The sequence below is a fragment of the Physella acuta genome, unplaced genomic scaffold (assembly GCF_028476545.2).
Source record: "Physella acuta isolate Inbredline_101_S28 unplaced genomic scaffold, ASM2847654v3 ptg001377l, whole genome shotgun sequence".
Lineage (NCBI taxonomy): Eukaryota > Metazoa > Mollusca > Gastropoda > Physidae > Physella > Physella acuta.
In genome coordinates, this window is record NW_026732892.1 from 486,138 (window position 1) to 500,896 (window position 14,759).

A 14,759-nucleotide genomic window follows, 5' to 3' on the forward strand; every position below is an offset into this window, starting at 1 on the left:
ACAAGATTAAATGAACTACAGCTCAAGTCAGACCAATTATAAGAGCAAAGAGTGAGTTTAATCAAATTTAATCCAGCAAGAATAAGACAGTAACTTTTTCATTACATATTTTAACACAAATAAAGAGTATAGATTTATGTAGTAATGCAAGGATGGATAATCTATTTTTAAATTTCAGTTCAAAAAGTAAATAGTTATCTCTAAAGTGCATAACAAAATAATGGTCTGGTGTATAGATACTGATTAAAAAAATAATGTTACATGAACCAAACAAGAAATATAATCTCAAGTCTATAAAGAAAACAATGTTACATAAAAAAAATATAATCTCATGTCAATGGTGAAAATAATGCCACAGCAAGCCAAACAAAAAATATTACAGCAACTATCTGCTGTTCACATTCATCTGATGTAATGTAGATTTTTAAAAAAGGGGAAGTAATAAGAACCAAAAAAGCTGTAACATAATGCTAATCTCTAGATAACAAGATGTATGAAAAAAAGTCTAAGTTGTGTAGTGAAAATAAAACAATAGTGTAAATTTATTCTACACTTCAACTCAAATCTGATTTTGTAAGCAACTAACATTGACATTTTTTTAAAGTGAAAAAGTTTTCTTTCAAAACATCATTAATGGTTCTTCATTTCTTTAAAAACATCAACTGTAGTGATCTGTAGTATTTTTGTTAAGCCTAGATTTATTGATTGAATCTTGGAATGTTCACACTACAGCTATTACAAATGTTTTGTGCTCATCAAAAGCCCTAATACTGTGATGAATGATACAAGTGACTTGCACATAAAATCTTCAATTAGTCCACAAATGCATTAGTCACCAAACACAATCACTGAGCGAATACTGAGGAGAAAATTGATCAAATGTTTATTAACAAGTGGGTTAGTTAATACCAGTAGGAGATAGGATGAGAACAAACTGGATAGACAGCATAGAGAGGATGGACAGTACATAGTGGATGGACAGCATAGAGTGGATGCGCAGTACTGAGTGGTTGGACAGTACATAGTGGATGGACAGCATAGAGTGGATGCGCAGTACTGAGTGGATGGACAGTACATTGTGGATGTACAGTACATTGTGGATGTACAGTACATCATAGAACTAGAAAGACACTTCATTTAAAAAAATTTTAAAAATAAACTCACTGACAATCTGTAACCAATGAATAATAAAAAAAACTGACCTCTGTCCAGTGTGCATGTAATGAAAAGCTTCATTGATCTGGTCTAGTGGCAGGGTGAAGGAGACAAATTCATCCACCTTCAGTTCTTTCTTCATGTACTCATCCACCAACTTGGGCACTGAGTCTCTACTCTTCCAGCCTAGTGATACAACATGTACAACAGTTTCATCAGGCTCTTAAATGGTTTATATTGGGTTATACCTCATATGTAATGTACTGTTTACACTAATCATTTCTCAGAATGCTGGTTTTTTATGGTTATACAAAACTAGTTTTTCAAATTAAAATCTGGATTTCAAAATTTGTCAAAGTAATTACAGTTTAGAAGTATGGGCTATTAAATGCATGCACAGATTAGTTTAATGAGATTTTAAGCTATTGTTTTCAATCATTGCCTCTGTTTTTGATGAAAGAAATAATTTGTAATTACTAGGGTATGCTTCTGGATACAATTATGATGAACTATGCATAGTTTAGACTAAAAAAATTATTTCTCGTAATTTTCTTTAAAAGTTTAAGGATGTATTTCCTGTGACAGCAATTTTATGATTCAAAGCCAATTTTGAAAAACTTGAGTTTTACATTCTAAAACAAATGTAAACCAATGTTAAACAGAAAATTGAAGCGCCCTTTCATGACTTACCCCCCCACACAAGTTCCCAATCATGACTTACCCCCTACACAAGTTCCCCATCATGACTTACCCCCCACACAAGTTCCAAATCATGACTTACCCCCACACAAGTTCCCCATCATGACTTACCCCACACACAAGTTCCCAATGACTTACCCCACACACAAGTTCCCAATCATGACTTACCCCACACACAAGTTCCCAATGACTTACCCCCCCACACAAGTTCCCCATCATGACTTACCCCACACACAAGTTCCCAATCATGACTTACCCCCACACAAGTTCCCCATCATGACTTACCCCACACACAAGTTCCCAATGACTTACCCCCCACACAAGTTCCCAATGACTTACCCCCCACACAAGTTCCCAATGACTTACCCCCCACACAAGTTCCCAATCATGACTTACCCCCCACACAAATTCCCAATCATGACTTACCCACACACAAGTTTCCAATCATGACTTACCCCACACACAAGTTCCCAATGACTTACCCCCCCACACAAGTTCCCCATCATGACTTACCCCACACACAAGTTCCCCATCATGACTTACCCCCACACAAGTTCCCAATCATGACTTACCCCACACACAAGTTCCCAATGACTTACCCCCCACACAAGTTCCCAATGACTTACCCCCCACACAAGTTCCCAATGACTTACCCCCCACACAAGTTCCCAATCATGACTTACCCCCACACAAGTTCCCAATCATGACTTACCCACACACAAGTTCCCCATCATGACTTACCCCACACACAAGTTCCCAATGACTTACCCCCCACACAAGTTCCCAATGACTTACCCCCACACACAAGTTCCCAATGACTTACCCCCACACAAGTTCCCAATCATGACTTACCCCCACACAAGTTCCCAATCATGACTTACCCCCACACAAGTTCCCAATCATGACTTACCCCCACACAAGTTCCCAATCATGACTTACCCCACACACAAGTTCCCAATCATGACTTACCCCCACACAAGTTCCCAATCATGACTTACCCCACACACAAGTTCCCAATCATGACTTACCCCCCACACAAGTTCCCAATCATGACTTACCCCACACACAAGTTCCCAATCATGACTTACCCCACACACAAGTTCCCAATCATGACTTACCCCCCACACAAGTTCCCAATGACTTACCCCCCACACAAGTTCCCCATCATGACTTACCCCACACAAGTTCCCAATGACTTACCCCCCACACAAGTTCCCAATGACTTACCCCCCACACAAGTTCCCCATCATGACTTACCCCCACACAATTCCCCAATCATGACTTACCCCCCTACACAAGTTCCCCATCATGACTTACCCCCCACACACAAGTTCCCAATCATGACTTACCCCCACACACAAGTTCCCAATCATGACTTACCCCCCACACAAGTTCCCAATCATGACTTACCCCCCACACAAGTTCCCAATCATGACTTACCCCACACACAAGTTCCCAATCATGACTTACCCCCCACACAAGTTCCCAATGACTTACCCCCCACACAAGTTCCCCATCATGACTTACCCCACACAAGTTCCCAATGACTTACCCCCCACACAAGTTCCCAATGACTTACCCCCCACACAAGTTCCCCATCATGACTTACCCCCACACAATTCCCCAATCATGACTTACCCCCCTACACAAGTTCCCAATGACTTACCCCCCACACAAGTTCCAAATCATGACTTACCCCCACACAAGTTCCCAATCATGACTTACCCCCACACACAAGTTCCCAATCATGACTTACCCCCACACACAAGTTCCCAATCATGACTTACCCCCACACACAAGTTCCCAATCATGACTTACCCCCACACAAGTTCCCAATCATGACTTACCCCCACACAAGTTCCCTATGACTTACCCCCCCACACAAGTTCCCTATGACTTACCCCCAAAAGCTGACCCTCTCCAGACACGACCAGTGACCAGCTGAAAGGGACGGGTACTTATCTCTTGTCCAGATGCTGCCACCCCTATGATAGTGGACTCCCCCCATCCTTTGTGACAGCATTCAAGAGCAGCTCTCTAGAATTGAACAGGTTAAATGCAACAAAGAAACTCAAGTAGGCCAACACTGTTCAACTGGTAACTAAATTAAAATAGTTATTCTGTTCTGTGTCTACTTACCATGGTATGGACATTTCCAATACATTCAAAAGTATAATCAAAACCCCCATCAGTGAGATTCATCACCACCTCTTGTATTGTCTGGTTAGGGTAGTCATTAGGATTAATGAAGTCTGTTGCTCCAAATGCTTTAGCTAAAAAACAAATACACTAAGGGACTTATTAATAAATTAAATCTCAATTGTGCTAGTATTTTCTCCTCTGTAGCAATGTGATATCTTTAAAAGTATAAATGCATACAAATCACTTGTACTGAGCTTTATTTAATGTTTACCAATATTGTTAGGTAGAGACAAATTATCCAAAGAGTCTACTTTATAAAGCAAGAAGCACAATAAAATTAGAATAAAAAGATGTTACCATGCTCAAACTTGTCAGCATTGATGTCAATACCAAAAATCTTGGAGGCTCCAGCCTTCTTACAGCCCATAACAACAGCAAGACCAACAGCCCCCAGTCCCCACACACCACAGACAGAACCTGGTGAAACCTGGTTAAACAACAAATTTAAACCTAACAACAGCAAGACCAACAGCCCCCAGTCCCCACACACCACAGACAGAACCTGGTGAAACCTGGTAAAAAAACAAATTTAGACATAACAACAGCAAGACCAACAGCCCCCAGTCCCCACACACCACAGACAGAACCTGGTGAAACCTGGTAAAAAAAATTTAGGCTATTGAAAAAACAAAGCAAAATATTGATAAGGCAAACTTTGAATAATAGAGACAACACCAGCAACAGTTAGTCATGTAATACTGTACATGTTATAGGGATATCCCTCTGTGTAGCTACTTACAGGCAAAATTTGCTTTTTGACAAAGTTCTTTTTTTTAAAAATATTTACAACACAAGAGAAAATGAAATCCTAACACTAGTTATATGGTATACATATCTTTGCTTTTGTAAATGAAACAAACACAATTTTATAGAAATAAACAATGGAGGAAAATATTGGCAGCATCAGACAATCTGATCACTAAGTGGCTTGCTAAATCAGACTAAAAAAAAAATTCATGGCCGAACTGATCATCATGCTCTATGTATAACCTATTCCATTCTGTTTACCTTGGCTGTATTTAAGGCAGCACCATAACCAGTAGAGATACCACACCCCAGCAAACAGGCCTTGTCTAGTGGGGCTTCTGGGTTTATCTGTCAGAGAAAATAAAGTAATCATGTACAGACTCAGGCAGATGCTTGTTTGAAATCTTGCATATTGTACAAGAGCAGGAAATGTAACAGCCTTATCAAGAGAAATCTAAAAAGTGTTCCATGTTAAACAACCCTTTAATACTATTAGAAACTACGGAAAGTCCACATTAAAAATCAAAGACCTTATATATATATAATTTTCAGTTTGTTAATGTATCCTATAATGAATGTGCATGAATGAGAATTCTAAAACAAATATGAGATAATTTTTTAACACTTCTCAGTTCACATGAATATGATGTAGGGATCTAACTAGAAGTGTTAACATGACAGTTACCTTAGCAACAGAAATCTCTGCACACACAGTGTACTCTGAAAATGTTGAGCAGCCCATAAAATGGAAGAGTTGCTTCCCCTTGCATGTGAACCTGGAGGTTCCATCAGGCATCAGTCCTTGACCTTGGGTCACTCTACAATGAGAGCCATGAAACAGATGTAAACAAGGAAATGTTTACGGTAAACTAAACACACATGTAAGGGAAGCAGATATAGAACTGACCTGATCTTCTGACAGAGATTAGTTTTCTGATTCTTACAGAACTTGCACTCATAGCACTGAGGCAGGTACAAAGGAATAACATGGTCTCCTGAAATCAAAAGGTAATAATTTGCTTCACGTTTTACCGGGATTATAATCATAAAAATACAAGGTGAGTGAAAAACTATGATCAAATTAAAATGACCATGTTAGCCAACATTAAGAATGCCTGGACAAAGTAAAAAGACCATCCTACTGGTTAAATTAAAATGACCATCCTACTGGTATAAATTAAAATGACCATCCCAGCCAACAGTAAGACTACCTGGACAAAATAAAATGACCATCCAAGATGGCCATACAGTAATAAACTATGACTACCTGGCACCACTGAGGTGACACCTTCTCCAACACTTTCCACAATGCCACCACCTTCATGGCCAAGAATTACAGGAAAAACTCCTTCTGGGTCATGACCTTCCAATGTGTATGCATCAGTGTGGCAAACACCTGTTGCAAGAATCTGAAATTTAAAAAAAAAACAATTTTACTATATACTGATGTACTACCAGCAGCATAATTAATAAATCATTCCTACATTATTTTGAATGCTACTTAAAAGTTTTTTTCTAAGTAAAGAGGACTTACTCGGATTCTAACTTCACCAGCTTTAGGTGGGGCTACTTCAACTGTCTCAATGGATAGAGGCTTTTTTGCCTCCCAGGCCACAGCAGCTTGACATGTTATGGGCTGAAAATAGAAAATATAATTTATATAAGAGTAAACTAACATTATATATATAATAAGATGATTTTTAAAACAGAAATGATAAAAATGAAAGAAATCACAAACAAAAACCAAAAATTGAAAAAAAAAAGTGTAATTGTTAGCCATTTAAAATTAAAATAAATAAATCTAAGCCTATATATTTTTACAATATGTGCAGATGTATTGCCCTATATGATTATGTGAAGCTATATTGTACTATAGCTATAGCCTGCCATAATTCTCTAGAATTTTACCGGTATTTTAAAATAGATCTATTCTAATATCTATACTCTAAATTCTGGAAATATTAGCTTAAACATTAAAAATGCAGATTTCTTAAGATTCTTTTTCTAGACCTAGGCTATGACCTAGATCTAGCTAATCTAGATCTTTAATCTGGAATTCTAGCTTCAAGCTTGGGGGTCGTCCATAAATGACATCACACTAGTAGGGGGTCGGGGGGGGGGGGGTCCGTAATTTTGAGCGTCATCACCCTTTTGCATTATAAAAAAAGCAATGTTAGAAAACAAATTTTAGACGTTATTTCGTGTTTTAGAAAACTGTTTTAATAAATTGTAATAGGAATTGATTAAAATTCTCTATTTTGTCAAAGTTCAGACAAGATTTTGGAAAAATATCGATGTTTAAAAAAAAATTCAACTGCAATTTTGAGTGGGGGTTGTAGGCTGAGGTGTGACGTCATTTTGGGGAGGGTCTGGCTTTTTGTGACGATGTGTGACGGAGGGGTGGGGAGGTAATATCGTCAAAAAAAGTGTGACGTCATTTATGGATGACCCCTTGTAACTAGGCCTTTAATTATATAATAGTGTATAAATCTAGCTAGATCTACTATCAGATCTAGATCTGGCTAGAAAAAAAATCTAGATCTAGAGTCTAGATTCTAGTTCTAGTCTAGGTATGTGATGTGTTGTGCAGTCTAGATTAGAATAGTCAATAGACTCACTTCACTAAGTCTTCTTCTTCTTCTTCTTCGTTCTTAATTTTTTAGTGTTGGGAGGGATCGAGCCTTATCTGCCAGAGGGTTTAAACTCGAGACTTTTTTTTTAATGTATCATCCATGAGCTTTTGCCGACTCGACCATTCTTCCATCACAATTAAGGATTACATGTCAACTGGTTATGCGCCATTGAGGCCATTGACTCCGATTTCAGCCTGCTTTTCTTTTTGGATTTGCTTCCATAGCCTATGTCTAACCAAGAACAAACTACAATGCAGCAGTTGTTTGATTTTGGAGTTGTCTCTCCTAGAAGAGTGGCTGTCCCCAGCTAACGAGCCTTATCTGCCCGAGGGTTCGAACTCGAGACTTTTTGGTTTAGCAACCATGAGCTTTACCGACTCGACCACGCCAACCCCTACTTCACTAGTGATAGTGTGGTCAACAATCAAGTTACCTAGTGTAGGTAGAGTCTAGAATAGTCTAGATCTAGATCTAGTCACCTATCCTAGTGCTGTTACTTCTATAACTACTGTAGACCTAGAATAGATAGATCTATAATTACTATATTAGTAGAATCTAGTATTCTAGTACTAGTAGGCCCTATGTATAAACTATAAGTTAAAACTATACTATAGATTTAGAATAATAGATTCTATCTAGAATCTAGAAATTGATCTAAATCTACACAAACTGTTCATTTAAATAATATTTTTAGTTTTTAATCCACGTCAGCATTCACATTTTTTTGCCTGGTTCCACGGAATGACTGAGTACCAGGTCACAAACCTGGCCAGCTGCAGCTGTACAGCTCTGACCATCACCAAATCAAAAACAATAAATAAATAGGCCTACTAGAGCATATGTTTCTAGCGGATCCGTGTTTTGTTGCAATTATTAATAGGTTGATCTAGATAAATCATAATTAAAACTTAGATTAATAAATAGATCTGCTCAAGCTTACTTTTCCTGCAGTATCCATGATTTTAAAAGCACAGCCCAAAGGTGTTCAGCAGAAATTTTAGAGTATCCGTTCTTTTATCTGAACCTTGAACCCAATGGCATATTTCTAGTGTCGTGTGCAAAAGTTGACACACGTAACACATCGTCTGCTAGCTAAGGCCCTAATGCTCATTCTGCAATCAACGATTTTATTTTTACATTATAGATCTAGATCTAGTCTAGATCTAGAAGGAAAATTGAAAATGTGTAGGCCTATTTGTTTTTATTTTGTTTAAATTATTTATTTATTTTTTTGTCAATAAACGACGTTACACTCACATGAAGGGAGAGGGGGGGGGGGGGGGGACTTGTAAAAGATGGTGATCAAGCCCAGTAATAAATACAATATTTTTTTAAAGTAGGCCGAAAATCGCATTATTTTATTTACTAATTGTTTTGTATTAAATGCTATTATGAGGAGGATAGTGGGGTAGTAAATTCGATGAAACTACACACATATACCCCCCCCCCCCCCACAGCTGACACCCGTTGTTACAGAAATTGTCAACATGGCACTTCGCATGTCGGCCTACAATTTCAAAAATGTCATACACCAACAATGTTACCCTAATACCAATAGACCTTTACTACCCATCTTAATATTTAGCTAGTTGAGTTGTTCCCGTGAAGGCTACAGTATAAATTGCAGATTTTTTAGTTAATACCCTATGTCAAACGTCAGACATCATTTGCACTAAAATGATTTTACCAAGTTCCACCACACCCCGATAACTATAAAGCTGATGAAATGTTTACTTTTTATATAATGTGTATGAACTACAAAAGTTATTCTTGTCACTCAACTGAAGTCTCTTCCAATGTAGCACATCATCAACCCCTCACCGTGTTGTAATGTTTTATTTGTAAGAAAGTCTTCGCTGGGGTGTCTTTGCCACCATAACAAAAACAAATAATGCTAAATGAATTTTAACATTTGTTAAGGTAAGCTAGTATTTTGTAGTATAGTCAAATATGTATTCATGTTTTTGTTTATATGTGAAGAGCTTTTCATGTATCCTGTCATTAAGCATTTTCTTTCTCACAATATGTTCAGAAACTTTGGCATTGCGTGCTATAACATGGGATATGTTCTTTGCATGTAATCTACACCTTAAAAACCGCATATATTTAGGCTGGACATATTTGAACATAAAGGGTCAAATGTGTCGAGACTGACATATACCTCTAATAATTGTCTTGTCTTCTATTGCTTTTCATTTTAACCAGGTGTAAATTTTGTTCCACAGTAATTTCCAAGGTAACACAGTACTTTTATTATCTTTTTAGTTAGAGTACCGTCTTGTTAAATCAATCAATCATCAGACACTAACTTACAAGTGCACTCTACAAACACCATTCCACTCAGTAAACAAATCTAGTCTGATGGGCATAATACCAAAGCAGTTTATTTGACCAAAAGAAATAGTAACCAACTAACAAGAATGCATGTTCGCTACAATAATTACATCATTTATTTAAAAGTCCAAAGGGAAACACTTAGGTCAACATTGTGTGTTGAATAAAGAAACTATTGTATCAAGAAAACAAAATGACTTAAACACACAACCAATGAAGAAACACAAACTGTACACATGTCTCTTTGGTGATCTCCCCTGGTACAGCACTGCACAACACACACTGGTATAGTACAACTGGCTCCTTCTATTCTTTAAATACTCCAAATACAGGTAGAACATCTCTTTGTTACATTATCTTGGAGGTACAAAAACTTTGATATTTGCAGAAAAAAACTACACTTAATTTGAAATACATGTTCACCTCTATATGAACTAAAATATACATTCTCTAATGTAATATTTTAATCACCAAAAACTCTCCTTAAAATATTACAATAACATTAAGATTGTATACTAAAAAAATATAAAAAATTACAATTTATCCAATTATCATATTAGCTACAGATCAAAGCAAGAATTGTAATTTTTATACATTTGGCGCACAAAACTACACAGAAAGCCAGTAATGAAAAGCTGGTTTATAAAAAAAATTAAATGCACATTATTTGAGGATTATATGTAAAATACAATTTGTGACAAAGGTGGTGTGGAAACACTGTACAATACTTAGACTTGTCAAAGAAAACCATACTGAACAATGTGTTTTAGCTCATACATATATATCCCAGAGAAACAGGGGGAGTAATAAACAAAGGGAAACTACTAAGATAAGTGTCCAGCTTTGAAGTGTAGGTAATCATGCCTTCAAACAAGAGAAATGACATCTAGAAATACAAATATTACATAAGTGTTGGAGGAAAAGAAAGTTATTTAAGCATCTCCTGGCCAATCAGGTGCTCACTTCCTATAATAAAAAGTATTGCTATCTAGAATCTTTGTTTGGTTCAACTAATATCACCAAATGTTCTTTTAATGGTAATTTCCATGCTTACTTCACCTAATTTATACATATTTTGTACATGAAGTAGACAACACACTTAAATATTGACTATTGTTGTTGGCTGTTGAGGTTGAAATTTATTTAAAGTTTAATGATTAAAAAATGTAGCTTTGTTTTAATTCCATAACTAGTGAAAAAATATCCTAATGAAAAGAGTTGACAGAAGAGAATGCTTTAAACTTCATCCTCCTTTGATTGACTTCTAGGTAAAACAGCTGGCTGTGGATCAGACTGCATGAACTGGTTGATGATTTCCTGCATGGATTCACGCAGCTCTTCTGGGGGTTCATTGTCCTGCTGGATTTGAGAATCTTCTTTGATGGTTGTCTCTTCCTGCCCATCTATCCCAACTGTTGTCCTCTTGTGGACTTCCTTCTTCATCATCAGTCTGAGGACACGCAAGTAATGTGTTAGTCCTACTAGGACAGAGGATACAGCAGGAAATGTGTTAGTCCTACTAGGACAGAGGACACAGCAGGAAATGTGTTAGTCCTACTAGGACAGAGGATACAGCAGGAAATGTGTTAGTCCTACTAGGACAGAGGATACAGCAGGAAATGTGTTAGTCCTACTAGGACATGCTATTTGCTGCATACATTAACCAGACAGTTATGATATAGATCTAATAGGGCTTTAAACAAGCTTATACAATGACATCAAGGTATGGTGGTGGAGTAAAGTGACAGGTTAATGAGAAATCAATTTTCACAGCTGTGTTTTAAATTAGACTAGAAAAACTGGTAAATTAAAGTTGAACAGAGCACTAAACCTAAATACAATAGAACATTTGGATGACAAGAACAAATAAAAACCAAATGACACATTTAAGAGTGTTTGCTGCAGGACTGAGACTAAAACTATCAAGAAAGGTCAAGGCTTCTCACCTGTGTGTCTGGACATCTTCATCCCCTTGAGCACCTGAGCTGTAAGCTTCTTCTCCTGTTGTTTGAAAGATGAAATTTTAATAAATTTACAACTTTAGGTACTGTAATACAGTGTTCAAATACACCACACTAACATATTTTTATATTGTGGGGACATTTGATTTCCGCTGATTGAGTGAGACTAGAGCTGCAATACAGTTTGGGGTAATTTCAATAACTACTTTTAAATAACTTAATTATACTTTATATAATAAATTACTATTTTAGTTCAATCAAATTAATTACGTGTTTTTTTTTTAAATAATATATATTTCTTACAAATACTTTTATTACATATTTAAACGAACATCAGAGTTATACAACTGTTTTGAAAGGTAAGTGTTTAAAATTACTATAACAGAGTATTTGACATCCTGATTTTTTAAAAAAATGGCTTATAACAGATGTGACTTCAGCATAAAACAAAAATTGTAAAAACAATGTATGACACATAATGTAAAAACATTTTTTCCTCTTACCAATCAGGTCCTGTGTTCTTCTAACATAATAAAATATTTGTTTGTATTTAAATACAATTGAACTGAATAATAATAGAAATGAAAAAAGGATTACACCAATACATAAAAGAAATCACAAATAAAATTAAAAAATGAAATCTTTTTCCATGGCTGACAACTCAATGGCTGTTTTACAATCTGAAACTAAAAATGTGAAATTGTCACATGAAACAAATAAAACACGGCAAGCAAACAAATAGCACATTAATAATTCTGTTTCTTTGTGAAAATAAATTTTGAAACAGTTCTCTTAGGTCAACAAAATCTCAATGTCTGAAAAGTTTTATTCAATGCTCAATGAAATGCCAATGTCTAAAAATATAGTTTTTTTTATGTCCAACCAAATGTGAATGTCTATAAAAAATTTTGTCTAGGTCCAGTAATCCAACTTTTGCCAACTGTATTTAAAATAAATAAAATTCTGACATTCAACATTTAAGAACTCATTAAAGCAAAAGACAGTGTTGATAATGTTTTAAAAGAATGTAAGTTTTGTAGCTAATTATTTAATTTTAACTGTTGTGTAGGTAATTGATGTGGGTGATGATGATCAATACAAAAGTAGTTAAATTTGAAAGTAATGAGAAATGAATTTTTTTCTCATGTTGTATGATGATGATGATGAAAATTTTTAAAATGACATCTTATTTAACCGTACTTAAATTAATTATTAAATAAGTTATTTAAATAGTCTTTAAAGTAATACATATTTATAAAAATAATGCTGATGATTAAGTATGTCATCATCAAATGAAAATAATTCAATTTATGTATTGTTACTTCCAAATATATAAATATTAATAGATTATATTCTACCAGACAAATTTGACAAAACTGCTTTCACGTTTAGCGTCCTTTTTTTTATCTCTGAAGATTTGTAGAAGTGTCAAATAAAAAGCTACCAGACAACAGCAAGTGAGGATGAAAGAACCATGACAATAAATTGGCTAGACATCAAACAGAAAGCTGAGTGGGGTCATAGTCCACCTTTTCTGTGCTCATCATCGTCATCATCACTGGTGCGAGCTCTGTCACCTGGAGATAAAAATGTGTACAGTTTTGTTACACCTCATGCTTAAAGGTTAAATACTTTCTTAATCCTACTTCATTGAGTATTTTAGAAACAGATTTTTTATACAGTTTTAGTTTTGTTAAAGTAACTTCCAGTATTTTATGTCTAAACATAAAGTAGATTTAAGACATCACATTCAAACAGCAAATTTATGTTAAAATAAAAACAATGTACAACTCAACAGAAAGCTCATAAAGAACAGAAAAAAATCTAATGAAGAATGAAATCACAGTCGTAAATGAGTTATGATATGATGAGCTCTATATAAAATTGTTGATAAAATGGCGTACAATATTTTGTTTTTATATAATAAATGATGTTTTAAATAAAGAACATTTTTATAAGGAGCCCATTTCATGATAGTATTTTAAACAAATGAACACCAATATAATATAAAGACAAAATAAAATAATATGTAAACAATTATTTTGTCTTTGTATTATTTGCAAGAAGCAAGCAAAATAAAAATCTTGCTTTTTTAAATACAACAGAAATGTGCAAGCTAACATTAAATAAGTATGTATTTTAATTAAAAAGTTTAGAAATAACCAAATGATACAAAATCTTAAATCAACACAGAAGTAATGACTGATCAAGGAATGAAAAATTAACAGCAAGTAATAAAAAAAAAGAACTTTTGAGAGGAAGAATATAAAGAGCTGCCAAAAACAGGAGAACTATTAAGGTGAAGAATATAATCAATTGACAGAAATAGAAAAACTATTGAGGTGAACTGAATAATCAAATGACAGAAATAGAAAATCTATTGAGGTGAAGAATGTAATCAATTGACAGAAACAGCAAAACTTCTGTTACACAAGATGTGCAGGATGAAGTTAGAATCTAGAGGACCATTGTTTAAAACACATTTTTCTTAAAACAAAAAAAAATTGCTACAAAAGAATATAAAAAGCTGAGAGATTTTTTAAAAATCTGTTAAGTTCCAGCAACTGAGATACAACAAAATATTTTGAAAGAATGAAAACTATCCAAAAACACTTGCAATAAAAATTGATTCTGAAGATGTGGCCAAAGAACAAAATCCAAACAACTACCAAGAAAGCAAATTGAAAAAATAAATTATGTAACTAAAGAAATACCCAACCTAAAATAAAAAGAATCTAACTGAACAAAAAGTCAAAGTAGATAAGTAGATCAGACGCAAGTTTACAACATGAAAATGTTTTGTGAATTTGTTTTTTTAACTTATTACAACAACAAAAAACTCAATAAACTAAAATAAGTTAGTACTAAAAAACTAGAAACTAAAAAACATTTTTACCATACAACATATAAAACTACAAAGAAATCATTATGCATGGACTATGCACTGTTTAAATTTAGCATTCACTTTACTATTTCATCAAAAGTGAACTCTTTTTAAAATAAAAAAATAAAACATTCAGGTCTAACT

General features: G+C 34.9%; 2 protein-coding genes across 45 annotated transcripts in view; both read right to left on the minus strand.

The window, feature by feature from the left end:
• Nucleotides 1-52: 52 nt before the first annotated feature.
• On the minus strand, nucleotides 53-8,489 carry LOC131927139 (alcohol dehydrogenase class-3-like). Its single transcript, XM_059282855.1, has 11 exons — nucleotides 8,377-8,489; nucleotides 6,338-6,439; nucleotides 6,071-6,212; nucleotides 5,711-5,798; nucleotides 5,489-5,621; nucleotides 5,065-5,151; nucleotides 4,354-4,483; nucleotides 3,994-4,127; nucleotides 3,756-3,891; nucleotides 1,203-1,341; nucleotides 53-859 (listed from the first exon to the last, which is right to left on the minus strand). Exons 1-11 carry the CDS (start codon nucleotides 8,392-8,394, stop codon nucleotides 829-831), a joined length of 1,140 nt encoding a protein of 379 aa, XP_059138838.1. The 5' UTR covers nucleotides 8,395-8,489; the 3' UTR covers nucleotides 53-828.
• Nucleotides 8,490-9,795: 1,306 nt separating this feature from the next.
• LOC131927134 (titin) overlaps nucleotides 9,796-14,759 on the minus strand; it is a 152,487-nt gene continuing 147,523 nt past the window's right edge. For all 44 annotated transcript variants that reach the window (XM_059282805.1, XM_059282847.1, XM_059282846.1 and 41 more), the window contains 3 exons: nucleotides 13,261-13,308; nucleotides 11,717-11,771; nucleotides 9,796-11,220 (listed from right to left, as the gene is read on the minus strand). In XM_059282805.1, the coding sequence (XP_059138788.1) occupies nucleotides 11,007-11,220; nucleotides 11,717-11,771; nucleotides 13,261-13,308 (317 nt within the window). In that variant the 3' untranslated portion in view covers nucleotides 9,796-11,006. The remainder of the gene's footprint in view (nucleotides 11,221-11,716; nucleotides 11,772-13,260; nucleotides 13,309-14,759) is intronic.

Coding starts and splice junctions, on each gene's coding strand:
- LOC131927139 (XM_059282855.1), bottom strand. Junction 4,484..5,064: donor CTGCCTTAAATACAGCCAAG/GTAAACAGAATG, acceptor TTGTTTAACCAG/GTTTCACCAGGTTCTGTCTG. Junction 4,128..4,353: donor TGCTGACAAGTTTGAGCATG/GTAACATCTTTT, acceptor TTTGTTTTTTAG/CTAAAGCATTTGGAGCAACA.